The 26,631-nt window shown below is 38.8% G+C and overlaps 1 protein-coding gene across 1 annotated transcript in view; it reads right to left on the bottom strand.

The window, feature by feature from the left end:
• Positions 1–1,082: 1,082 nt before the first annotated feature.
• Positions 1,083–26,631, bottom strand: part of Spag1 (Spag1 axonemal dynein assembly factor) — a 39,878-nt gene continuing 14,329 nt past the window's right edge. The window contains exons 4-8 of the mRNA XM_089598022.1: positions 25,439–25,634; positions 25,189–25,350; positions 24,849–24,976; positions 1,236–1,330; positions 1,083–1,163 (exon numbers count right to left, since the gene is read on the bottom strand). Of these exons, the coding sequence (XP_089454148.1) occupies positions 1,130–1,163; positions 1,236–1,330; positions 24,849–24,976; positions 25,189–25,350; positions 25,439–25,634 (615 nt within the window). The 3' untranslated portion in view covers positions 1,083–1,129. The remainder of the gene's footprint in view (positions 1,164–1,235; positions 1,331–24,848; positions 24,977–25,188; positions 25,351–25,438; positions 25,635–26,631) is intronic.

The raw sequence follows: 26,631 nt of genomic DNA, 5'->3' as shown, positions 1-26,631 counted from the left end.
CCACAAATACTATGCATTATACAAAATAATTTATCATAATTGAAAGTATAACAACAAAGCACTTGATTAGAAATATTAGTATTGCCTATAAGTTTTCGGTATAGGGAATGTTGCGCGTGAAAGTTTAGTGAAGTCGTTTATTGAACAATTTCAAAAAATTTTAATCGTCAATATTTAGCTACCAAAATAAAACAAATTCTATTCTTTAAAATGATTTTTACTATTTTCATACACAACTTTCTTTCCCTCGCACTTTGACTATATTTTATAAAATGAGGTATTAGACAAAAACGTAGTAAAAAAATTTTTTTTGAAGTACACCTTTGAAAATGGGCTTATTTTACCTTACTGACTTATCATCTTACTGAGGGTGACACCATTTTTCCTTAATTTACATTTAAAATTATAGCCACACATATCATCTGTGTGGATACAATTTGAACACGGGAATTTTGGATTTACATGTTAAAATTATAACTATATAGATGTTGTGTATAGATATTATTTTAAGATGTAAACCACGGAAAAAAGTGTCACCCTCAGTGAAACCTGTGTTCAAAATATTTTTTTTGTAGTACATGACATTACGAGTAAAGTGCCTAAAAAAAATCTGTTTATTGAAATGGGAGACAAAAACAGGATGATTTTTGTGGATTTCCTTACATATCTCAGTGCATGCAGAAGTAGTCCATGCTATTATACTCATAGATAGAAAAGTTAATCGAAAAGTGCTACCTCTATGGCATCTATGTGCTGTCATTAGCCTGACATTTTATATAACAATTCGTTTATTTTTATTCTATGACAATACTCATTTACTAAAATAAGCTAATGGCAACTCCACAGACTACAATATCGAATACTTTGACACTCATCTTTTTTATCTCATTAAAAATTACTACAAAAAATTTTATTATCTAATAATTATTTTATAATGATCTTGATACAAGAACTTCTACAGTGGATAGCGTCAGCGATTTGAACGATTTTCGTAAATCCAGATGATTTATATCTAATAATAAGGAAATAATGAACTCTACTAGATAAAATAGTACGAGTTACATGGTTATAGAAAAATTTACTATTATACTTCTATTATTTTTTGTAACAGATCTTGATCATACATTTTCTACCCTTCTTGTCGTACTTCTTCAATTGTCAATCTGTAAAAAATATTAATTAATAATTTTTTTACCATCCCTTTGATAATATATATTAAGGAAAATAGTGCGTACCGGACTTTTTTCGTATTCTTTAATTTCTGAATAGAGGAAATGGCAATTGTGTTTGTTGCATCTAATGTCAAAACTTTTTCATAGTCTCTCAGGGCCTACAAGTAGAATGATTTGTACGATAGTATGCAATAAATACAATTGATACGGAAACGTCTAAACATATTATTGATAACGTGTTATTTCTTTCAAATTTATTTTTAATACTTTCTTATGAAGATTCATTTAATTTTATTCTGAATAATATAGAATTTTATTATTGTAACTATTAATTATTATAAAATTATGTACATTATAAATAACTACAGTAAACTATGACTAACTTTCTGACTTCTATTGTTTGTTAATATTTTGCTAACGTATAAAATGGCTAGTAAGCTTTCCACGCCCGTGCCACATAGTGATAGGCACTTATTATATTTACTAATGTTATATTAATTAATAAAGCGGGCAGTACGCATCTCGGGTCACCTGGTAATGGGAACTAATGTTAATTGCTTTTATTTTAATTATGTACAAAGTTACCAGTAAGCACCTCGGGACACGTTGTGATAGGCAAATGTGTTATTAGTTCATCATTTATTTAATAACAAGCGGACCCGTCTCGGCTTCGCCAGAGACTCACTAAATGAAACACCATGTTGACATTTAATGTAAAAAGTTTTGAGTGAGAACTTTTACATCTATTTCTGACACTTCTCAGAACAAAAATCTTCTTGTAAAAAATCTATTTTTTCGGAATCAATACAGTTTATTTGATCAAGTAAAAAGCTGTAGAAAGTGAAAAAAATATAACTATGCTGAAAAGTACCGTGCATTCCTTATGCCGTAAAATAATCATTGGCCCTAAAAGGCAGTTGATTTGCATTTTCTACCGTATAATCTATGAACAGGTCTATTTTTTAAAGCTGTACAGATTTAAAACTCACAAATAATATGAAATTAAAAAAAAATTTTTCTCTTATCTTACAACTCTTTTACCACAGCAACAAAGTTCTGGAGCTTAATCTCTACATTTATATCGACACAAAAATACAAATACGTATTCTAACTATTTGAAAATCTGGTAGATTCAAGAGATTACTACAAGGGTTGTAGTGAATAGTTTATCTCTCACTTATTACATTCTTAATTAATCGATTTTGATGCTGCTTTAATCTCGACAAATGTTCAGCGTCATTTTCCTGACGCCTAAAATTATATTCATTAGATGTACTTAAAATTTTCCTTTCAACTCGATTTCTTGCGACTTTTGGCATAGTTGAGATTTTTGTGAGCCCTAAAGGCTATTTTTTTCAACTTTATTAGGTTGTAATATATTTGTTGCAGATGTAATTCGACATCTGATGATCCTGAAAAGGACCGGTGAGTTTCTTAAGTAAACTCTTTCTAGACTTAAGTTCCCAGCATACATAACTCAGGGGTACTATTAACTTGTTAAGTAAGTTGTTTCAATTTTTTTATCTTTCTCATTTTCCCTAACAGTGGGACAAAAATATATAAAACTCAGGTTAACAAACGTAGGACAGAAGGATTTTATTAGTTGACTTTGTACAGACACAGGAAACATATGGAAATAATAACTCGCACCCATATTGGCTGAGAAATACATCACTATTTTTATAATTATCATTTTTATTAACATAACAGACAACAGATATTCCCAAAAGTATATTTCTCACCATTTACGACCTAACAAGAATACAGCGCACAATTGAATGAACCAAGTGAAATACGAACGCCGCTCATTTGTTTTCTTGTCTCGCTTATTACTATTCTTTTCAACCGATTATTATTAAGCCGTTACATAGGTAATTTAACGCTGCCCTGTAACTAGAAGAATATATAAGCTTTGTCATAGTCAAACAGGAAGATACGTTTCACGACACCTATATAAATTAAAAAAAAAGTAGAATAAAAAAATGATTCATTTACGCGACATTGAGGCGGTGGGGAGCCCGGAGCGGCGGTGGGGAGCTCTCGTGGGTGTTACGAATGTAGTGGTTTGCTTACTACAGTTTCTATTTCCACTTCCAAGTTCCACTGTCCAAACACACATGCTCTCACGAGGGTATCCCCGCCCCGGCTCCTCGAGCGCTCGGGCTTCTCGACGCACTGAGGCCCCGCGCTTGCCCTCTTCGCCTACAGACCGGTGTGCGAGTAACACCTGCGGGAGAGCCTGTTTTCTGCTGCTGAGTCGGGACAGTTTTTGAAGCACACCATGCTATTCAATAATTATGTGCTGCCTCTCTACTTTTGCTGCTTGGGATGTAATTCTTCTCGTCCTCGGCTTGGTGAGCCTAGTTTTACATTCAAGACAGTTCCTTTCTTTTTAAATCGAAAATCAGCGTTTTCTAGTTGTATTTAAACATTGATGTTGTTTCTTCCGCGCAACTTAACAAAACTAAAGCAATGTAAATCGTATTTCTTTTGGATAAATGTAGTTGAATTCTTTTATATTCTTTTATTAAAATTATAGTTGTTTGTTGATTTAAGATACGCAATCGACTTCTTATTTCGTCATTGCTTCCCTTTGGATAATCATTCATACTACATTACTAATTAAATCATAATCCTGCTGACGCTCTCTACTCGAGACTTTCTTTAATAAGTTTCGAGTGAGCTTAGCAGTTCAATAAACATTGGTAGCAGAGCTGCAGATACATGGTCTCCTGGAATCTAGTGGCCCCGCATCCATTTTCGACGACGTGGTTCAACACGTCGGCCATCTTTTCTTCGGCAATCGGTTCGGTGGCACGGGGAGGAGAGGAGAGAGGAAAATCTCGTCTACACTAGGCAGCCATTTCATCGTGCTGTCCTTTTCTATTACGTCACATCTGCACCTTCTCTTTCATCACCCCATCGCCGACTTCGCAGCGGTAAGCGCCTATACCTCGACAATCGAGCGAGGTCGAGCGAGCGGGGGGAGAAGCTCTCTGCAGAAAGGTACTGTAAGTATACACACGTTCTCTCTCTCTCTTGCTCTCACATTCCAGTAGTGCTTTTTCCTTATTTTTTCGAAATCTTATACACCTTCAGGCTTGTTATTACGTTTTTGCTTGTTGTCTTGTTAAACAGTGCTTATCTTCGTTGTTATCCTAAATACATATTGTTCAGTTGTCTAAGTTAACCTTTGTTGGTTTTTGTTGTTCGTCATGGACAAGTTAATGAAAAGGCAGGTTAAGCTGTTCAACAACATAGTTAACTTTCTAGAAAACTCCACCTCTAAAGTAGGTGTTGAGAGACAAACCTTAGAACATTTTGAGACCCGTTTAGATATGCTGGAAAAATACTGGTCTCAGTTTTTCGAATCTCATGACGATCTCGACGAGGTTAACTTAGCAGAACACGTTTATTTCAAATCAAATTGTTACTCAAAAGCGGAAGATAGTTACACCCATGCCAAATCTGTCATTCGTAAGCGAATCAAAGATCTTTTGCCGGTCCCACGGCCAACTATTGACCCTACGCCTAATCCTGCGGTAGTTGATCAGATTTCTCTTCCTGCACTCTCGTTACCTACTTTCTCCGGTAATCACGAAGAGTGGGAATCTTTTAAACAACGCTTCACTTCGCTGGTTCATAACAAAACGAACCTCTCAAATGTCGCGAAACTATCACACCTGTTAGCTTCAGTACAGGGAAAAGCCGCGCACAGGTTGAAGGGTTTAGAAATCACTGATGCTAATTATACCATTGCTTGGGAAAAGCTTACTCGTCGGTACGACAATATAAGACTCAGGCATTATAACAATATGGAAAAACTTATCCAACTTCCTAACGTTCGTGCACGGAACGCACAAGACCTGAACGATCTCTTAGATCAGGTCGAGGAAACAGTACGAGCTTTATTAGATTTAGAGTGTGAGGTCGCTCAGGCTGATTCTTTTATTGCTCATTGTATCATTCGGAAGTTAGATCCTATCTCACGAGAAAACTGGGAGATTTCACAAGAGGGAAAACAGGGATTCTCTTCATATAAGGATCTAACTAAGTTTCTCGAACGAAGAATTCAAAGTTTGGAGCAGTCGCGTACAACGGCAGAAAAATCCGATGCTCGGTCAGGTTTTCAGTCAGTCAGTAAAAAACAAGCGGCTGTCCATACAGCTCAAACTGTTGATTCTACTCCTAACAAGTCAAACCCGTTTTGCGTGTTGTGCTCTGGTACGCACTGGCTCTTCGGTTGCAAAAAGTTTAAAGACATGTCAATCCAACAAAGGGTTCAGTTTTGCAAGAAGGAGAAGCTCTGTCTGAACTGTCTTCAGGCTTCCCATTTTGCCGATAAATGTTCTTCGGCCAAACGGTGTTTTATATGTCAAGGAAAACATCATACTAGGCTTCATCCAGATAACCCAGGTACTAACGTCACAAAACCAGGTTGCTCTTCAAAACCTGTGACTGGTTGCACTTCTTCTTCAGAACACAATGACTCGACACAGCAAGCTACGACGTCGTGTTCTGCCACGATCTCATCCATCGTAGCTAACTCAACTTCTGTGGAGAGTATGGTTTTACTAGCTACTGCTCAAGTGATGCTAGTCAACTCCAAGGGGAACTCAGTTTCCGTTCGTGCTTTGATCGATCCTGGCTCACAGCGATCGTTCGTTTCCAAACGAGTTGTTGAGCAACTCTCGTTAAAACCTACTAAGGTGGCTATTTCAGTTGTTGGGCTTGGTGGCGCTGTCACGTCGAAGTCACAAGCTGAAGTGCACCTGTCTGTGAAATCCAAAGTCGATTCACAGTTCAGCTTAAACGTCGCGCTTTTAGTCTTGGATGAGTTGACGAAACTCATTCCTTCGAGAAGACTTGTGGTTCAGCTCTGGTCTCACATTCGAGGACTTTCTTTGGCTGACCCTCAGTTTTCTAAACCAGGCAGGGTTGATTGTGTGTTAGGAGCGGACATTTACGCATCAATCATTAAGGATGGTCTAAAGGTAGGACCAATTGGGACACCTGTTGCACAACAATCAGTGTTTGGGTGGCTGCTCACGGGTCAGGCCCATTCGAAAGTATTGTCTGAAACAAATAGTTCAATTCAGGTTTTCCATACCTACACGGAACCGTCGATCTCAAGTCTTCTTACAAAATTCTGGGAGATAGAAGAGATTCGGTGCCAAAAGATTCTATCTCCAGAAGAAGAATTCTGTGAGCAACATTTCGTTGATACTCACTATCGTGATGAGCAGGATAGGTTTGTAGTGCGTCTTCCCTTCTTGCAAATACCCAGATTCACCGGCTCTCGAGAAATCGCTCACGCTTGTCTTCTGCGTCTAGAGAAACGGTTAGCGCACAATGAGAGCCTTTCGGACGCCTACAAGGCCTTCATGCTCGACTATTCGGTTTCTAATCACATGGAATTGGTATTACCAAATGCCAGATCTCATGAGGATTATTTCATGCCTCACCATGTCGTCGTCAAGCGAGACGATTCAAAAAAAATTCGCGTTGTATTTAACGCATCCCAGAAGGATTCAACTGGGCTCTCGTTGAATGATGTCCTATTGCCAGGTCCTAAGTTACAAACTGAAATTTCGGCTGTCTTAACTCAATGGCGTTTTTTCAGATATGCTTTTACTACGGACGTAGTCCAAATGTTTCGACAGATCAAGGTCCATCAAGACGACACCAAGTGGCAGTCCATCCTCTGGCGAGCTGAAGATTCACAGCCAGTTCAGGAGTTCAGGACTACGACAGTGACGTACGGGACGGCATCTGCTCCTTTTCTAGCTCTGCGAGTTATGAGGCAGCTTGCACTAGAGGGAGAAAAGACACACCCAGAAGCCGCAGCCATTCTTCAGTATCAGCTCTACGTCGATGATATCTTTGCTGGCTTGGATGATCTGGAAGGAGCTCGTCATATAAGGGATCAGCTCATCTCCCTACTTGCGTCTGCGGGTATGAAACTAAGCAAGTGGGCGTCCAATCAGCCCTACGTACTCGATGGACTCCTGTCAAGCAACACATTGAACGTGGAGGTGAAATTGAACGAGGTGATATCTACTCTTGGGTTGTTTTGGAATACAAAAACAGATCATTTCAATTTTCGGGTGTCAACGCCCAAACATGCAACTGAATCTACAAAACGTACAATGCTTTCTGAAATCGCAAGGTTGTTTGACCCTCTAGGTTTGTTAGCCCCAGTGCTTGTCGTCGCGAAAATACTGTTACAGGAACTTTGGCTTCACAAATTGGACTGGGATGAATCACTACCCGATCCATTGCTTCAGCGCTGGCTGCATTTTCGCGGCGATCTAGCTCAAGTGGCTGAAATTGCTATACCACGGTGGACCGGCTCAACTACCTCTAGCGAGTGGCATCTTCACGGGTTCGCCGACGCATCCAAACAAGCTTATGCAGCTTGCCTCTACTTCGTGCTACCTGGGAATAAGGCGACCCTGCTCATAGCAAAGTCGAAGGTGGCCCCACTAAGAGTAGTTTCGCTGCCAAGATTGGAGTTGTGTGGAGGCTTACTTCTCACCAGGCTTGCTGCACAGCTTCTGGCAAGTCTACGTCGACCACCAACGACTGTTAATTTTTGGACCGACTCTCAAATCGTCTTGGAGTGGCTTAAGGGTCAGCCTTCCAAGTGGCCGACTTTCATCGCAAATAGGGCAAGCGAGATCATCTCCTCGTTTCCAGACGCCCCTTGGAGGCATGTAAGATCGGCCCAGAACCCAGCGGACTGCGCAACTCGGGGATTCACAACATCAGAAATCTCAAACTCTGATCTTTGGTGGAATGGTCCTGCGTGGCTCACATCACCCAAGTTAGAGTGGCCACGCTCTCGAATGGACGAGCAAGAAGTTCATTCCCTCCTCGCCAAGGAACTGGTGGACACTCACGAACCTAGTAGACCACTCGAATCTCTTTGCTTACCCTCACTTAAGCAAACCACTAGTTTGTTAAAAATTCTACGAATTCTTGCCTACATCAAACGTTGGCAAATCAATGCCAAACTTTCTCGTGGCCAGAGAAATCACGGACCACCAACGGTGGATGAGATCAACGCTGCAAGAATATTTTGCTTCAGAGCGGCTCAAATTTGTCACTTTGCCGATGATAGACGTCGCTTACTCGAGGACAAAGATCTGACTAAACGGAGCAGTTTAAGACGCTCACACCCGTTTATCTGTGAGCAAGGCTTGATCCGAGTTGGAGGTCGGCTTGATCACTCTACTCTAACCTACGGAGAAAAGCACCCGATCATACTCCCAGGAGGCTGTTTGCTGACCAAAAGACTCGTTCAGGAAGCTCATAGTTTAACCATTCATGGAGGCCCTCAGTTGATGCTCTCGGTTCTCAACTCGACTTTCTGGATAATTCGGGGTACGAGAGTCATCACGGCAGTTTTTCACCAGTGTGTCTCTTGCGCACGACACCAAGCCAAGAACGCAAGTCAACTAATGGGACAACTTCCAGCGTATCGTCTAACCCCAACTCGGCCTTTCACACTTACAGGGCTTGACTACGCGGGGCCCCTGTCAATCCTGTTCTCTAAAGGCAGAGGGGCTAAAAGTACTAAAGGTTACGTGGTAATCTTTATATGTATGGTGGTTAAGGCCATACATATTGAGGTGGTATCAGATTTGACCGTTGACGCTTTCTTGGCAGCGTTTAGCCGTTTTTGTGCACGCAGAGGTACTTGCTCTACTTTAATTTCAGATAACGCCTCAACATTCAAGGGAGCTGCCTCGGAGCTCAACAAATTGTTCAACGAGTCATCTGCATTTGTCGAGGGCGTCAACAGCCAGCTAGCCATGAGAGGGATAAAGTGGACATTCATACCTCCTCGAGCGCCGCACTTTGGCGGCACATGGGAGTCAGCAGTCAAGTCCTTCAAGCACCACTTCAAAAGGGTGGTCGGAACATCAACCTTCACCTTTGAAGAATTGGCAACTTTATGTGCCAAGATAGAGGCCTGCTTGAACTCACGCCCTCTTTGTCCCCTCAGCTCCGACGAAGCTTCAGCTGTCGCTCTGACTCCAGCGCATTTTTTAGTGGGTTCTTCATTACTGGCCTACCCTGAGCCCTACTGTGAGAAGCCAACTTCGTCAAACAGAGTCAGCCGTTGGAGACTACTGACTAACCTCAGAGACTCCTTTTGGGCCAGGTGGAAAAAGGAGGTGCTGCATCACATGCAGCTTCGAAACAAGTGGCTGAAGCCCCAGCCAAATCTACAGGTCGGAGACATCGTTCTCTTAAAGGAGGACAATATTCCGCCAAGCCATTGGCCATTGGGTCGGGTGACGATAACTCACAAAGGGGATGACAATTTGGTACGTGCAGTAACTGTACAGACGGCCACATCCACCTTTAAGCGACCAGTGGTCAAATTGGTGAAACTACCCACTGAATCAGAGCTTCAACGTTGTTATCAAGATCACTTCAAGAACCAAGCTAGTGACTAAGTGCAGTGAAGGTGACACTAACAGTTGACATATTAAAAGTTCTATAGTTTACTTTGTTTTTTTTCATGATTCTGACCGTTAGTTTTTTCTACTAATTAGATGTTATTCGTAACTCTTCCCTTAATCATTCTGGATTGAACATTTTTGAATTGAATGAAGCTTATCTTTAGTACTTTTGCCTACCAAAGGACTTTTCAACTATTATGTTTACGTAAAATTTAGATAATTTCTTTTATTTTTTTTCTTTCTTACAAGCGAGTTTAATTTTTTTGAGTTGATTCCTCTCGTTTTTGACGCAAGCGGCGTCAAGGCGGGCGGCTATGGTCACGGGAGAATAGGATTGTAACACCAAGCCGACGGTGAGCCCAAGCAGCGGCGCTATTACATTCCTCCGCCCGTGGAGCGGCGGTGGGGAGCTCTCGTGGGTGTTACGAATGTAGTGGTTTGCTTACTACAGTTTCTATTTCCACTTCCAAGTTCCACTGTCCAAACACACATGCTCTCACGAGGGTATCCCCGCCCCGGCTCCTCGAGCGCTCGGGCTTCTCGACGCACTGAGGCCCCGCGCTTGCCCTCTTCGCCTACAGACCGGTGTGCGAGTAACACCTGCGGGAGAGCCTGTTTTCTGCTGCTGAGTCGGGACAGTTTTTGAAGCACACCATGCTATTCAATAATTATGTGCTGCCTCTCTACTTTTGCTGCTTGGGATGTAATTCTTCTCGTCCTCGGCTTGGTGAGCCTAGTTTTACATTCAAGACAGTTCCTTTCTTTTTAAATCGAAAATCAGCGTTTTCTAGTTGTATTTAAACATTGATGTTGTTTCTTCCGCGCAACTTAACAAAACTAAAGCAATGTAAATCGTATTTCTTTTGGATAAATGTAGTTGAATTCTTTTATATTCTTTTATTAAAATTATAGTTGTTTGTTGATTTAAGATACGCAATCGACTTCTTATTTCGTCATTGCTTCCCTTTGGATAATCATTCATACCACATTACTAATTAAATCATAATCCTGCTGACGCTCTCTACTCGAGACTTTCTTTAATAAGTTTCGAGTGAGCTAAGCAGTTCAATAAACAGGATGTGAGAGACTTAACGCCCTGGATGAAAGAACTAAGGCGATAGTAATGGGCTGATTTCCAAAGATCAGAGCAGAGTTAAAGAAAGCAGAGGAAGTGGATGCACCACACAAAGCGGTCACAGAGACTATCCTAGATGCGTCATCGATAAGTAGAAATCCTAGGGATATATCTCGTGATACAGAAGTAAGCATAGGACTTACAAACATAGAAGCGGGTCTTCTCACCAGCGAACGAGTCAGCGAGGAAAATGAGAGAAGAGCTGAAGAAATACGCAGAGCTTAAACAGATGTAATAAACACTCTATCGACACAACGGGGCATGCCAGGGAAACTAGAACCGCCGATTTCCGTTGCATCCTGTAACGAATATTAAGTGTCAAGGAACCTCGGGACAGACTTACATTACAAATAGATATGTGACAGAATAAAAGATAAGACCAAGGAACTTGAAAAAGTGAAGGAAGCCGGGTTTTGTGATAACGATACTATCACCAACCAATAATTACACAAATTGGGTCAATTCTGATGCTAAAAGGGCTAGACTACAGGGTGATATAGCACCAACCATGGCCCCATATACAGAAAATACATAAGCTACATGCAACCATAACCACCTACGCAGACCACAGAACGCGGAAAAAACATTTTGACCACGCTCAGCCATATGACCAGCAACATCCGGTTTTTTGACGGTGACCCACGACTCAAATCCAAGCCTACCACCTATTCAAAAGCAAGTTCTAAAGGGAAGTGTGAAGGTGAAGGCAGTTAAACAATTCACATATGGTTTGCACCCAATATTCAGGGGCAAAATTACAAGTTTAAACACGAGGATCCTATGTGAAGCACATAATCATACAACAAGCCAACAACAGAGTGTTGTTTTTGTGTTATCTCACACAAAGCGAGATTTTTTCAGGTGAAACTACACGAGGATAATGCACATGAGATGGTGTTTTCAGACCCAGACGGGCACTACCAATATAAAAGGATGCCAATGGGGTGCAAGGAATCGCTCAACACATTTCCAAGGGCTATCGTACTAGTACTCGCGGGATTACAAGGCCATTAAATATAAGTGTATCTCGACGACATAATGGTCCCTGACCTTGAGGAACATGGAAGACGATTCAAAAAACTATTAAAACGGCTGGCAGCGGCAAAGCTTACGATTGAACCTAAGAAATGCCAATTCTTGAAAAAAGAAGCAAAAGTGCTAGGTCATATCGACGCCTCTTACGAAGAGCAACGGAGCTCAGATTTTTCCGTTTGAATTAACATGGAAAAATCTGAGCTCCGTTGTTCTTCGTAAGAGGCGTCGATATTATAGGCAACGGACAGATAATGACTGACCCAAAAAAACTCGAAGCAGCCAGAAATTACCCTCGACCAACGAACGCAAAAAAAGTAAAACAGTTTTTAGGATTCGTTGGCTACTATAGGCGATTCATCAAAAAGTATGCACGAATTCCCCAACCTCTATCAAGACTCTTAAAAGCGGGCACTGCATTTAAATGGGACAACCAAGAGGAGCAGACACTCAAAACCCTCGTGGATACACTATGCAGTGGACCTGTACTCATCGCCCCAGATTTAGAAAAACCCTTTATCGTTATGACGGATGCATCTGATTACGCGATGAGAGCAATCCTTAGTCAGGGAAATCGGAAAAGATAAACCACACGAGTACGCGTCTCACTGCCTTACAGGGAGAAAACTCCACTACCCGACATACGACAAGGAATTATTGGCGATTGTATTAGCAAAAGAGCAATTTAGACCATATCTATACGGATGCAATTTTACAGTGGTGACAGACCACGAGCTGCTTAAGCACTTTCACTCATTTAAAAAACTAGACATCCATTTTAACAGGCTTAAAGTGGAACTGAGAAGATATTAGTTCGAAATTATGTACTGCCTGAGCGTAAACAACAGACCACCCAACGCATTATCGCAAAACCCAATTCTTCAAGAGGGGGAAGTGAATCCCGAACGGCCACGTTAAGAGCTATATCAGCTAGCAGACGAAAAAGGAAAAGAAGGACTAGCTGATAGCAATCACCGGCGCGCATGTTTAAAATACAGGAAACTTTTGCAAAGAGACTTCAAGGGGATCCGAAGAAAATAAAAATCCATTGTACCGACTCAGAAAACTCAAACGTCGTAATACAGAAAAACAAACGACATTACGGTGAAAATATTGAAAAACGTTCAGATATAAGTACAGAAGGTGGAAAAAACGGCGATGTAGACTCTGAATCAGAGGAGCCTAACGAAAAGAATTCGCCACCACAGCAAGCACTGAGGGATCAAAACGAGTTAGAAACACGAGATGTTGCAGAGAAAGAAGAACTTATTTTAAAGAGGCCAGCAGACGGAAAATTAGGCTACACTATGAAAAAAACCAGGCTTCCAAAAGAGAATAACAGCTACAAGCACGCCAGCAATATAAGAACAAAAAGAAAAATTACGAAAAGCACATAAATGACAACTCGATACATTGCATAAACAGAAACCGTGTTTTTCAGCTACGCAACTGACTATAACTGACTACGCACCCATTAACAGAAATAATAATAGGTAATTACGACACACCACTACCTAGCGCCACAAGTAAAAATTAAGAGTTGATTACAGAAGAACAGAGACATGATATAGAAGAAAAAAAAAAGAAACATGAAACAAAGAATTTTAACAGACAAACGGAAAGAGCTAAATATACATGACCTATTAGAGAAGAGGTCTGATGAATTGTGGGCTCAAGTAATGATTGAAATTAAAAGGCAAGATATATAAGGCAAACCAGAAATGAGGATAGATATGTGGAAACCTAGCGAGATAATAACGACAGACAAAGCAGCATTACACACGTCATCAGACGTAAACAAAAACACCCATGACGGGGGGGGAATATGGTCCAGCCGGAGGAAAATGAGAACGCAGTACGAGACGAACACAATGAGCACTCGGAAAAAGTCACACCCCAAGATAAAAGGCTAGAATATTTAAAAGACGAAACGCGACGAGAAACTGGGAAATGCGCACATCCTGGTATTACCCTGACAAAAATATTAGATATACCATCCGATCCACCTGGGAACTGTTTGTTTTACAGCCTTATATGGTTATATGAACTAGATATCTCAACTAGGGAGTTACGAACAATTCTGCTTAACTCATACTTATCACAGAAATGCAGAGAGCCGAAAGAAACAAAAGAAATTTTTTGAATCACAAAAAATGTGCGGGGACAGCGATTATATTTATCTGTTCTCTCAAGAATTCAGGAAAAACGTGTGTGTACATTTTGCTCTAACCGACGGAAATAACATTAACACTCATTTCATTGCAACGACAGAAGGTTAATTTGATCATTTACATCTAGAAGGTACAAGTAAAAATGCACATTATACGCCTCTCATACAAGTTTCCGGCACGGCAAACACAGAACATAAGTCAGAAGAAGAGCCATCACGGAGAGACCGCAGCAGTGGTAAGGAAAAGGAGGATAGGAATGAGCATAGGTCCGAGCTAGATGAAAGAGTAGACAGAGGCAAGCAGAGAAAAGAAAACAAAAGTCATTCAAAAAAAAGCAAGACTCTCTCGAAAGAGCAGCGGATACAAGTAACCATACGGGAAAACGGGAAGGGAACGGACAGCAGAAGAGCACTGATGACAACAGTTTTGAAAGTACAGTAGAGGAAGAAATAGAGCAAGCCAACGAGTTGAATAATGCGATATGCGAAACAGAGAACAAGAATGAAGCCTACATCGTCATACGCTCACCATCGATGGAAAAATATAGTGTGCAAAACACGCCTACCAATGGGAACACCGTGGGCACCAAAAGAGGAGGAAGATCCACCCTACTACAAAAACTGAACAAGATAAAGGGCCACTCGTTTATGTACTTAGACAGCTTAGCGTTTATGACAATAATAGAAATAGTACCCAACACAGGGGTCATAGATGTGCTACATGAGAGAGGATACATTAATCCGGTACGCATGAATAACGAAGAAAGAAGCGTAGGAGAAACTAAAATGATGAATGCAAGAAGAATGAAAATCATGCACATGTATGTAAAGCAGCATTTTTGAAAAAACCGCACTTAAATCGAATATTAAAAAAGTGTATTAAAGCACTTAAAGAGGTTATAGTAGCAAATGAAATAAAAACGATTGGAATTGTTAGGAACCTAGCGATCCTTAATCTAACACAGTGGGGATACTTTTTCGATACCTTTGAGGAAATATTCAAAGATATTAGACTAGCAGCGATATTCTACACGAACAGACTAGTAATCCCACTAGCAGATCAACGATTTAAAATTATCAGAGAATACCACGAGGTGACAATAGGCAGGCATAAGAAAATGAACTAAACATATAACAGGATTGCCAAAAACTACTACTGGAGAAACATGCGTCCAGATGTGAGACAAGTCATTCTGGGATGTGCATCATGCCAAACGAATGAACTCATCCAAGTTAAAATGGAACAAGTCATGCTCATGGCCGACACACCGAGTAGACCGTTAGAAAAATCAGTACACACACATACAGATAGTATGCAAGACTGGCTAACAAAATTTATCGTCCTCGCACCTGTGAAAAGAGCAACAGACGAAGAAATAGTAAGAACGATTACTGATAAATTTATAGCGTACTTCGGGTTAACAAAACATTTATTATCGGACCAAGGCACTCTTTTTATGAACAAAAGCAGTAACGAACTCGCAAGGTTGTTTAAAACAGACAAAATGGGCAGCACAGCTTTCTACTCACAAACAAATGACGCCATCGAACGTATGCATCATACTTTCACGGAGTACATCAAGGCCTACGTAGAACAAAGTGATCACTGGGACAAACATTTACCGATGTGTATACACTCATACAACATAACGGACCATCAGAGTAGGGGATACTCACCTCACGAACTCGTTTTTGGGCAAAGAGCAAGAACACCATCCAGTATCGAACTGTCACCCAAGGAACAAACTTTAAACGAATATTTCAAAGAGTTAGTTGATCCTGACAGAAATGAGAACTATTGCAGCAATGAACCAAGTTTAGGCGAAATACCGATCGAAGTATTACTATGACCACAAACTGAATACAAAATGTTTCTTGGAAAAAGAAATGGTGTATGTGCTGAAACAGCCATCAAAAAATAAATACCATTCACAATATGAGAGCCGATATGAAATAACAGGTATTGATTATATTAACAAAAATATAAAACTACATAGAGGTGACGAAAAAAAGTATCGCACGTAGATAAAATCAAAAAAGCATGTATGGTAATGGCCCCACCAGAGAATACAAACAGGGTGCGGCATACGAAGGAACCTCCTTAAACATTTAACTGCGCTTAAAATTTTCGCGGCCCCCAGACCATCCCAGCTACATCAACGTGGAAAGTAATATGGTATGTAGATTATAGTAAGCTAATCGAAAAGTCGAGACAGATTTTACGGACAGAGAGACAGGCTAGCTGGAAGTACGCAGTAACATTAAGAAAGAAAAACGAATGTACGGAGCAAATAAATCAGGCCATGGACGAAGTTCTAAAAACGAAAGAAAAGGTGCAAGAGGCATACAAAGCAGTAGTGGGCCAAGGATTTCTAAGTCAAACTGCAACCGTGCAAGTGATTCAAGGATAAATAACGGTAGTAGAAAAAGAAAAAATACAAGAATTGATAGTTTTAAAACTAACTATCACAATCGGCACGAATAAATATCTAATAGAACAAATGATAATTACAACGTTTGAGAATCATGAAAAATAATTATAGAATATGAAAAAATTTGAAGAAAATTATGGAAGGATTAAAAATATTTGCAGACTTCATAACAGGAAAAGACAAGATGTCAAATATTGTAGAAGAATTTGAACAAATAGCCAAAGAATTCGCTACAAAATTTAGGAAAGCAACTGATAGTAGGACAAGTAAGATCGGACCTCAAATTCCCAAGGGAGGAAAATGTAACAACAGAGGAAGAAATCAAAGAAACTTCTGAGACAGTGACCATAGCATTCAATGGCAAAATGATCTGCTGTATAGAGATACCCTTAGTAGAAAGAGACGATTTCGATCTCCTTAGAATATCACCATTACCGGTAGAATAAGAAGGGTTTAATGCAACATACACCGTCACATATTTACAGCCAACAAACGAATACGTGGCAGTCAGTAGTAGTGCGAAGAAGTTTGCACCAATATCGTGTTACCATCCGGGGCATTATTTTATTAATTATTGTATATTAAAATAATCATTTTTCTTAAATTAGATCGTTTCAACATAAATTTGAATTTTGAAATTTCACGTGCACTTCCAACTTAGTATTTGATAGTACCCCCTATCGCTCGCCAGGTGGCGACCACTAGTCTTTAGCGAAAATCGCAAATAAGAAAGCGACGTAAAGTATGTAAGACGGACTGTGTGACGACTGATTGTATCGATCCGAGATATGCAAATACGTGTAATCCATACCTCCTAAGCCACTCAATTAATTAAGTACATATTCAATAAATATCACTGTACCAATACAATACTCTTGTCTATACCTTCTTTTCCCTTGAACCTTGAAAAAAAAAAAAAAAAAAAAAAAAAAAAAAAAAAAAAAATAGACACCCACTAATCAACCTGGCGACCAACTCTTCGAGGCCTCTACGAATTACCGCTCAATCGCCGCACGCCTTCGATGAGTGGGATTCCGATGAATCAAACGGAGCCACAATGCCAACAACATCGGAAGCAGTGCCACCATTATTGTCCGACTTAAAGGAACAGCTCGAGTCACTCGAGAGTGACTCTGATCTCTTCCAACCGCACTTCCCCACTCAAAGTCGCCCAACCCCAACGGCCACTTTTAATAATTTAACGGCCCCACGTCGAGCGCCAAATTGTTGGAGCTGGAAGTACGCAGTAACATTAAGAAAGAAAAACGAATGAACGGAGCAAATAAATCAGGTCATGGACGAAGTTCTAAGAACGAAAGATAAGGTGCTAGAGGCATACAAAGCAGTAGTGGGCCAAGGATTTTTTAGTCAAACTGCAACCATGCAAGTGATTCAAGGATAAATAACGGTAGTAGAACAAGAAAAAATACAAGATTTGGCGCTCGACGTGGGGCCGTTTAATTGTTAAAAGTGGCCGTTGGGGTTGGGCGACTTTGAGTGGGGAAGTGCGGTTGGAAGAGATCAGAGTCACTCTCGAGTTCCTTTAAGTCGAACAATGATGGTGGCACTGCTTCCAATGTTGTTGGCGTTAAGGCTCTGTTTGATTCATCGGAATCCCACTCATCGGAGAGGTGCGGCGATTGAGTAGTAATTCGTAGAGACCTCGAAGAGTTGGTCGCCAGGTTGATTAGTGGGTGTCTAGTTTTTTTTTTTTTTTTTTTTTTTTTCAAGGTTCGAGGGAAAAGAAGGTATAGACAAAAGTATTGTATTGGTACAGTGATATTTATTGAATACTAGCAGCCCCCCGTCTCGGCTTCGCCCGAGACTTACTAAATAAAACACCGTAGTGTGTTGACATGTAATGTGAAACATTTTTAGTTAGAAAATTTTACACATATTCCCGATACATCTCAGAACAAAAATCTTCTTATTAAAAACATATTTTTTCGGAATCCATATAGTTTATTTGGTCAAATAATAAGGTGTAAAGATTCAAAAAAATAATTATACTAAAAATTTATGCCATAAAATAATCGATGGCTATGAGAAGTTATTGATTTAGTTTCTTCTGTGTAATTCACGAAAAGGGCTATTTTTTAAAGCTGTTAAAATTTTAAACCCCCAAAAAATTTATATTAAAAAAAAATTGTTTTTTCTCATATCTCACAATTTTATTACCAGAGCAACAAAGTCCTGCACCTTAAAACCAACATTTTTATTGCCACAAAAACACAAATACATTTTCTACTCATTAAAAAATCTGAAGTACGATCTTTAAAGATTTCAGAGATTGCTGTGAGGGTACAATGAAAAGCTGATCTCTCACGTAATGGACTCTTTAGTTGACGATTTTGACGCTGCTGTTTCAATCTCGATAAATTTTCTGCGTCAGTTTCTTGACGCCTCAAATTGTATTCATTATATACATTTGAGGTTTTCTTTCCAATACACCCTTTTGCGACTATTGGAATGCTTACGACTTTTATGACCCCTAAAGGCTATTTTCAGTCAACTTTGTTAATTTTAATACATTTGTTGGCAAGGTAGTTCGACGTTTGATGGCCCTAAAAAAGACCGGTGAGCTTCTTAAGTTAACTCTTTCTTGACTGCAGTTAACAGTAATTGTGACTGCCTGGATACCTCAGGGTGATCTTCTCTGGCTTACTGTTGAAGACCCAGACTGATTAGGAGAAAAATTACAAAGTCCGAAGCTTTGGGGCTAGTTTTAGTGCTCTTTCCCAACGTCTCCCGGTATAACGTCGAAGACGTTGGTGTCTAAAGCACCTTTTTTATTTGCAGATTCAGTTGTTTTAGTGATCTTAGATGGGGAGATTGGTTAGTGATACTTGTCCAGTGGAGGCTGTCCTGTTGGCTCAAGTTTTTTTTTCCTTTATAGCTGTTATAGGTTTGCCCAACGCAGACCTTGGAGAGGATCAGTGATTCCTGGTTGAATGCTGAAAGTCGAGAGGGTAGTATAGGGTCGTTGGTCACTGGGTTTTCCAGCCTTGCGAAGAACAACTCCGCAGGTGACGTCTGCCAGTGAATAGCTGACTTGGTTTCATAGTGCCCGTCTTTAGTTAATGTAGTCTTTTAGTCGACGAATCGCTTCCGGAAATGGTAATAAAAATGTATTTGTTGGCAAGGTAATTTAGACTTAGGTGGCCCCTAAAAAGAACCGATAAAATTCATGGTTAAGTAGGGAACGTAAATACTTATAATGGCCCTAAAAAGCGCCAGTAGTGAAACTTCCAGGCTATTCTTTATTATTATTCCTGATGATGAAGAGCTGGCTACGGGTTGCTTGATTCTTACCCTGGGAGTCTCGATGTACGGAGACTGTGATGGAGGGAGGTACGCCGCTGACCAAAGAATATCTCGTCTCAGGTCGTTCCCCGGATAACCAACTGCTCAATTGCTCATCTTTAGACGGAAACATGTGGGTAAGCGCGTTGGGGAACGCGACGACCAAAAAGGTAGCCGTTGTGGCTTCCCGTGCCCCTCAGAGCTGTTTTCCCTTGCTTACATTTGTAGCCACAAATTCTCTAACTATACCAGGTGGGAAGGTGGGACTGCCACACAACTCTGAAGAGTTGGTGCAGATTGTGCTCTGGCTAGATATGTCTCCTGGTAATTCTGGCAGAGACGGCATCGGTTGGAAGTAATTTATTTTTCTTTGATTGCACTCGTCGAGATTCAGGGTGAAGGGACACTTAGGTCCCTGCCCCCTTAGAGAAGAGTGTCGTCCGTAACTGGGATATCCAGCTGCAAGAGTATCACCGGCGTTCTCTGAACAGCTTGTTGAGCTGCCGAAGCTCGACTATACCACTATCGATACGCTCCGGCCTATTGTAACCACACTTATTTAATTATGTTGCAGGTAGCTTCGATTTTATGTCGACGCCACCTAGCGGATTTTACTGAACTAAAGTGAAAAGCTGGCGTATTTTTGCAAAACTTTGAGCTCATTTATTGCTATTGTTATTAAATTTTTTAAGATAAAAACTATACTAAAACCATATACTAGGAAGTATCATGAATCAGTGTGCAAAATTTCAGCAAAATCGGTTCAGTAGTTTTCGCGGTTAGCGATTACAACGGTTTTAGCGACTTTGCTTTATATATTAGTAAGATGTACTTATCAATTGAGTGGCTTAGGAGGTATGGATTACACGTATTTGCATATCTCGGATCGATACAATCAGTCGTCACACAGTCCGTCTTACATACTTTGCGTCGCTTTCTTATTTGCGATTTTCGCTAAAGACTAGTGTGCTACCTGGCGAGCGATAGGGGGTACTATCAAATACTAAGTTGGAAGTGCGCGCGAAATTTCAAAATTCAAATTTATGTAGTAACGATCTAATTTAAGAAAAATGATTATTTTAATATACAATAATTAATAAAATAATGCCCCGGATGATAATAAACGTAAGAAACGGTTGAAAAATATAAAAATAGGACAAAAGCGCATTTGCACACGGATGGAACCAGCACATGAGGTAGAGGAAGACCATCCTTGTGAAATAAAATTAATCCTAGGTTGTACAATGAAAAATCCAAAGGAACGCCCGATAATATTAGTCAAATTTAAAAGCACTTACTGGACGCGCCTACATGCAAGGAACCAGCATGCTTTTAGCACCACGGGGGAGGAGAAAATACACGTGCAATGTAAGCATACAGAGCATAAAACATTTAAAGTTGTAGACGCAGGAGTTAAAAATTTATCAAAAAATTGCTCAGCTGAAGCGTCAGAAACAAGATTGAGTCTGAGATTAGAGGAGAGCAAGAGCCAAATAGTCAAATTTAAAGAATTTAACTTGAATGTAAGAAAAATAATATAGGGTATAAAAGGAACAAAAAAGGACAAGATACGGGAACTAATGAGTAAAATAATAAAAGAGGATGGATTGCAGGAACTCGGAAATCAATAGCACGGGGCTGAAGAAAACTCAAAAACAGGCAGAAGGCTAATGAACATAGTCCAACGCGTGCGCGAACTCTTGCAAACACAGTGATAATTATCCGATTGGAAAGAATACGCATGGGTGGCGGCAGAAATAACACTAGGCATGGCAGCAGGGTAGCTCGAATTCTTAAAATGGGGGGGGGGGCATAGTACTAAATTTGGCTAGAATTTTCACAGGTAGACAACGCAGAAACAATACAGAAAGATATGGAAATACGGCAACAAATCCCTCAGCATCTTAGCCAACATCTATCTAAATGCAGAAGAAGACTCTCAGATGCCTAATTAACATTCCAGTAATTATCACGGAAACATCCTCCAAGGGTCGTGAGTCCACATAAAATATGTGACGTACAAAGCGATTCTCACCACTGGAGAAAAAATAAATAAAACTGAGGAATATGAAATAATAAGTGTTACGTATGATATGCTGGGCACATCATACTGACTTATCCTGGTATCAACGAGGCTATTCTAGCAGAGAGCAGCGACGGGATGGGAACAAGGTTATATAAGGCCCAACGAGCTACAAATTGGGGTACTCGAGCGTTATCTAGGAAAGAGACCAGGCGACAACTAGAGGATGCAGCACGAGAGACACACGCCTCTGCCTTCAAGAAGCTAATACAGGATTGATAAACGAGTTGAGTTCTATTTGTGAAGCACCTCCCTGCCACCTTATCCCACATAACATATTTGTGAATGTTTACTAGAAAAAATTTTTTTTTGATTTTTAAATATAACAAATTTCTTCCCATAGTATATTTTCAGAATAATTTTAAATGAATATATAATTATGATTCTTACATACAAAAAGCAATATAAAAAGTTGACCGTGAAAAAATGAGGGTCTTCTATAATAAAATCCTAATTTATTGAGACTTTGGCCTTGTAATTTATTAGTTTTTATAGAAAAAACTAGAACCAGAGAAAATGTTTTCTGTATAAAACAAATGGTAAAGATGAATTATTACAACCGTATTCAATGTGATTCTGGGTATGAAAACTATATTCCTGATTTTTCTCCAATTATTATTTCTGCTTTAATGTTGTATTTAAATAATTTAGTTATACAAAGTCTAGTTGGTAATAAGCCTTCACGTATATTATAGAGAGTTTTGATTAGAAAATGAATTTCTTTATCATCAATCAGTACTTTTATATTGTTAGATAATGCACCACCAAACGGCGAGGCATTATTACTTAAGTCTTTTAATGTTTCATCAACAATTTCCAAAGCTTTTTTAAGGATCATTGAAACTTTATTTTTAATAACTACTCTACTTCATGTAATTTTTTTTTTCATCCCATTCATATTCTAATACAGAACTTTCAATGTTAGTCAAATTTAATGATTATCGAAATATTCTATAATTTGCCATTCCTGTGGGTAACAAAATCGAAGCTATTTCAGTCAAAGCCATAAAACTAACTCTTTTTTTTAGTAACAAAAAATAATAAGTAAATGTTTTGTGCAAAAACCTTTTTTCAGAACCTCCTAGACCATCAATAAAGTATAATTTTGTTGCACTTTCAATAATTTTATATAAATATTTTTTTTATCACTATTGAGCTTAACGAAAAGATCTTTAAAATATGTTTCTGAAGGACCCTACAGCCACTCAATGATCTTTTTGTTCCAAGTAAAATAGGCTGAAATGAATATATGTTGTAGATTATGATCTTCTAAATAAAATTTTTCACAAGCACAAGTCCCAAAAATGGACAGTCTTTGAGTAAATAGTTATTTAAGTCGCCAATTCTGCAAAGGTTAGTTGGACAGGCGATACAGTACAGTCAGTTATGCTGCCATGCCAATCGATAAATTTTTTGCGTAGTTCTGAATGTCTGAACATATTGGAGGTAAAAATTTATAGACGAAATTTCAAATAATTTTCACAAAAGATTCCCAAAAAGTAAAAAAAAAAAATGCTTTATTACAGCGACATTCAATTTTCAAATTTAAAGAAATTTCGAAAAAGCCTTTCATTAACACAACATTTTTAAAATCATCATTAATTATTCGCTCTACTATTTTTGATAAAGATATTAACTTTTCAACAAATAACGTTATACTCACTTCTTATAACAAATATGTTTACTTTTCAAATAACAAAATTCTGATTCATATTAAAGGAGAAATGAGAACATACTACAGCACAGATCATGCTACTTATAAAGGTGATGATAAATCTGATAATCATGTTTATATAAATTTCTAAACAATATCTGTAAAGGCTTATCTCCACATAAACTTTATTTAAAAATTGGAACAACTGTTATGTCGATATAAAATAATGCAATTAATAAACTCATTGAGAATCGAAGATAAAACAAATCAGAGTGCCATAGCACTATCTTAACGGCGGTGAGAAAATGTCTTAATAAATTATATAGATGAAGTAATTTCTAAGAGAGTAGTGAAAAGTGATTTAAAAGGGCTAGAACAAATATTAGAACATTGCTCAGACAATTTAATTAAGGATTACAAGGAGGCTGAGGTGGGTTTCTTCAAAAGTATAAGAAAAGCTGAGAGAGGAGGGAGTACAAAAAGTAGTTTATCTAAAAACGTCATGATAACCCATGTAATTTCACCTTTCACTACATTTAGAGATGCAATTGAAGGGTGGCTGGAGGAAGTTCTTTAAAATACTGAGGGAAGCTAATTGATTCATACGGTAAGAGGGTTATAAAACAGTGAAAGGAATAGAGGGAGGGTGGAGGAGGGGCTGAATAAAAATTCAACCCAATAAAAACAAGGCAAAAATCCACAGAATTTTAAATTATTAAGAAGGGGGCTGAGGAGATCTCTTCAAAATCGAGCGGGGGGCTGATGGGGTGTAGGAGGGGTGGAGGGGTCTCAACAAAAATTTAACCCAATAAAAATCAGGTAAAAACCAATTGAATTTTACCTCAATCGGAGGAGGGCAAGGGGGTGGAGGGGAGCGAGTAGTGTAGAATGACCCATCGTAATTACTGTATAATACGAGAAGATATTTAATTGCAAAGAGAAAATAGCCTAGGCGAGGAAGTTATGACGACAGATGGTGAAAGGTAGAAAGATGCGGAAGTTGTAACGTATAATGATATGTGCTTATAATTGTGTTACAATCACAAGGCTTACTTTCACAAGATTGCTTACGTGGAGCTTTATTATCATAAGAGCAATTTGAGTTTTAATACATACATTAATGCAGATTATAGGCAATCAATAAGATACCAAAAAAATTAGAATTCTCAAAAATTCTAAGTAGATCACTTTTATCGTTTTATATTCTCTAATTTAGTTTATAACTTTTGTTATCTCACTTATAAATTTATTAATCGATTTTTAGTTTATAGGGGACATAATATAGTATTCATACTATTTTAAAATTCTCAGTTTTTATTGAAAAGCATCCAAACTATACTTGAAGTATTCAATCAAAGATAATGATATCGACTTATATTAAATATATTATTACCTCCAGATATTTTTCTAGATGTTCGAATACAAGGCCCCGTCCAAGCAGAGCTTTAACGTTGGTACAGTCCACCTCTAAAACTGTATTGTAATCTCTCAGTGCTTTTTCAGGATTCTTCAGCTTTAAATCTGTAAAGATACACATGTTAAAACACTGAAATTTAATTCATATAATTTAATTAACTTAGGCTTTAATATTTCTTTTCTTATTACTGCTAATAACTCTCATGATTATATTTAAGATTACGTTTCTCTTTTTTACTTTTTTTGTATTCATATTTAATGCTTAAAAATTTTACTCATACATTTACAAATAACAAAAAAATGATTTTTTAACGTACTAGTCATGGCTCGATTATTGTAAGTATTGACGTCATCATCTAAGAAAATACTTGCACTATAGAGCCTCAATGCTTCCATATAATCGCCAGCCCGATAAGCCTCGTTACCCTTTTCGCGTTCACGCACCCGTAGTATCTGTTGCTCGGTACCTGTCAATAGTGCTGTAATATATCAGCAATAAAGATAGAGCAAGCGTTAGTCAAAGAATAGTAAAAATTTTTCTTTACAATCTGCATCAATTACACTCACACTTTTTTACGACGTTCTCCGTGAAATGTTTTTCAAGTTCAGCATCTCGCATCCGTTGACGTTTCTTGTCTTTAGCTATGCGAAGTTCCTCCAACAGATCAATGCGCTCAAGTTCGGTATCGGCATCATACTTATCCCAACTGGCATAGTCACAACTAGATAGTCGTTTATCTTTAACGTTGCTCGTTGGTGACTTCTGTATCACAAAAAAAAAGATATGTCTCAGATTTGTCTTCGAGTAACATAACTCATAGTATCTGTCAATATCTTTTTAGAAAATATAAAAAAAAAAATGATCTGCTAACTCTCGCTACAGTGTAAAGATTATTTGACAAGCTTCACTACGACCAAAATAAAATATCAGGGGTATATTAAGGCTACTAGTCATCATATGCCTTTATGAAAATCAATGGTACACAAAAATAAATTAGTGAGCGTGTATAGCGACTATTTAATTTATGTTAAAAGCAGCATGCAGGGTGAACAGGTTTTGGCTTCGGAAATAAATAATTTTAAAATTCTTTCAAGATAATCCATGCAATTGGAACTTTTTAAAGAACATAACTTTAGATCCTAAGGTTTACAAAAATTGAGATGAACTTGATGTAAAAATAGCACTTACGCATATGTTTTAACTAGCACCCCCCCCCCTATATGCTTCGCCCAAGACTCACAAAATGAAACACCGAAGTGTGTTGACGCGTAATGTGAAACGTTTTCAGTTAATAATTTTACATCTATTCCCGACACTTATTAAAAAAAAAATTTTCTTATTAAAAAAATTTTTGTTCTAAATCCACACAGTTTATTTGGTCACATAATAAGCTATTAAAAGTAGGATCGGCGTTGGCTCAGTGGTAAGCGTCCTTGCTACTGATACAACGCTGTTTTAAGGGTCGTGGGTTTTATTCCCGGTGAATGCAGATTTTTTCAAAAACTGTTTTCATCGGGAAAAGTTCCTATGTAACCCTGTCCGTTCCGGGCGGGTTTTTCCATGGAATTTCCCTTCAGAGTAATTCCAGAGTTTTTTTCTTGCCCCACAGGTTTTACCTTAATACGAGTACATGTGGAACGTAAACTTTGTCCTGAAGTTTCTAAAAAGTCTTCATTCCACAGAAACTCTTAATATTCAAACCTTAACGACCAAAACAGCCAGTCTGCTAGCACTCGGTGCAGCGTACCAGATGCAAACT

Source organism: Copidosoma floridanum, unplaced genomic scaffold (assembly GCF_036245765.1).
Source record: "Copidosoma floridanum isolate Cflo_tuat_1 unplaced genomic scaffold, Cflo_Japanese_pri ptg000004l, whole genome shotgun sequence".
In the NCBI taxonomy this organism is placed as follows: domain Eukaryota; kingdom Metazoa; phylum Arthropoda; class Insecta; order Hymenoptera; family Encyrtidae; genus Copidosoma; species Copidosoma floridanum.
The sequence above is the reverse complement of the archived record's forward strand: the minus strand, read 5'-3'. Positions and strand labels throughout refer to the sequence as shown.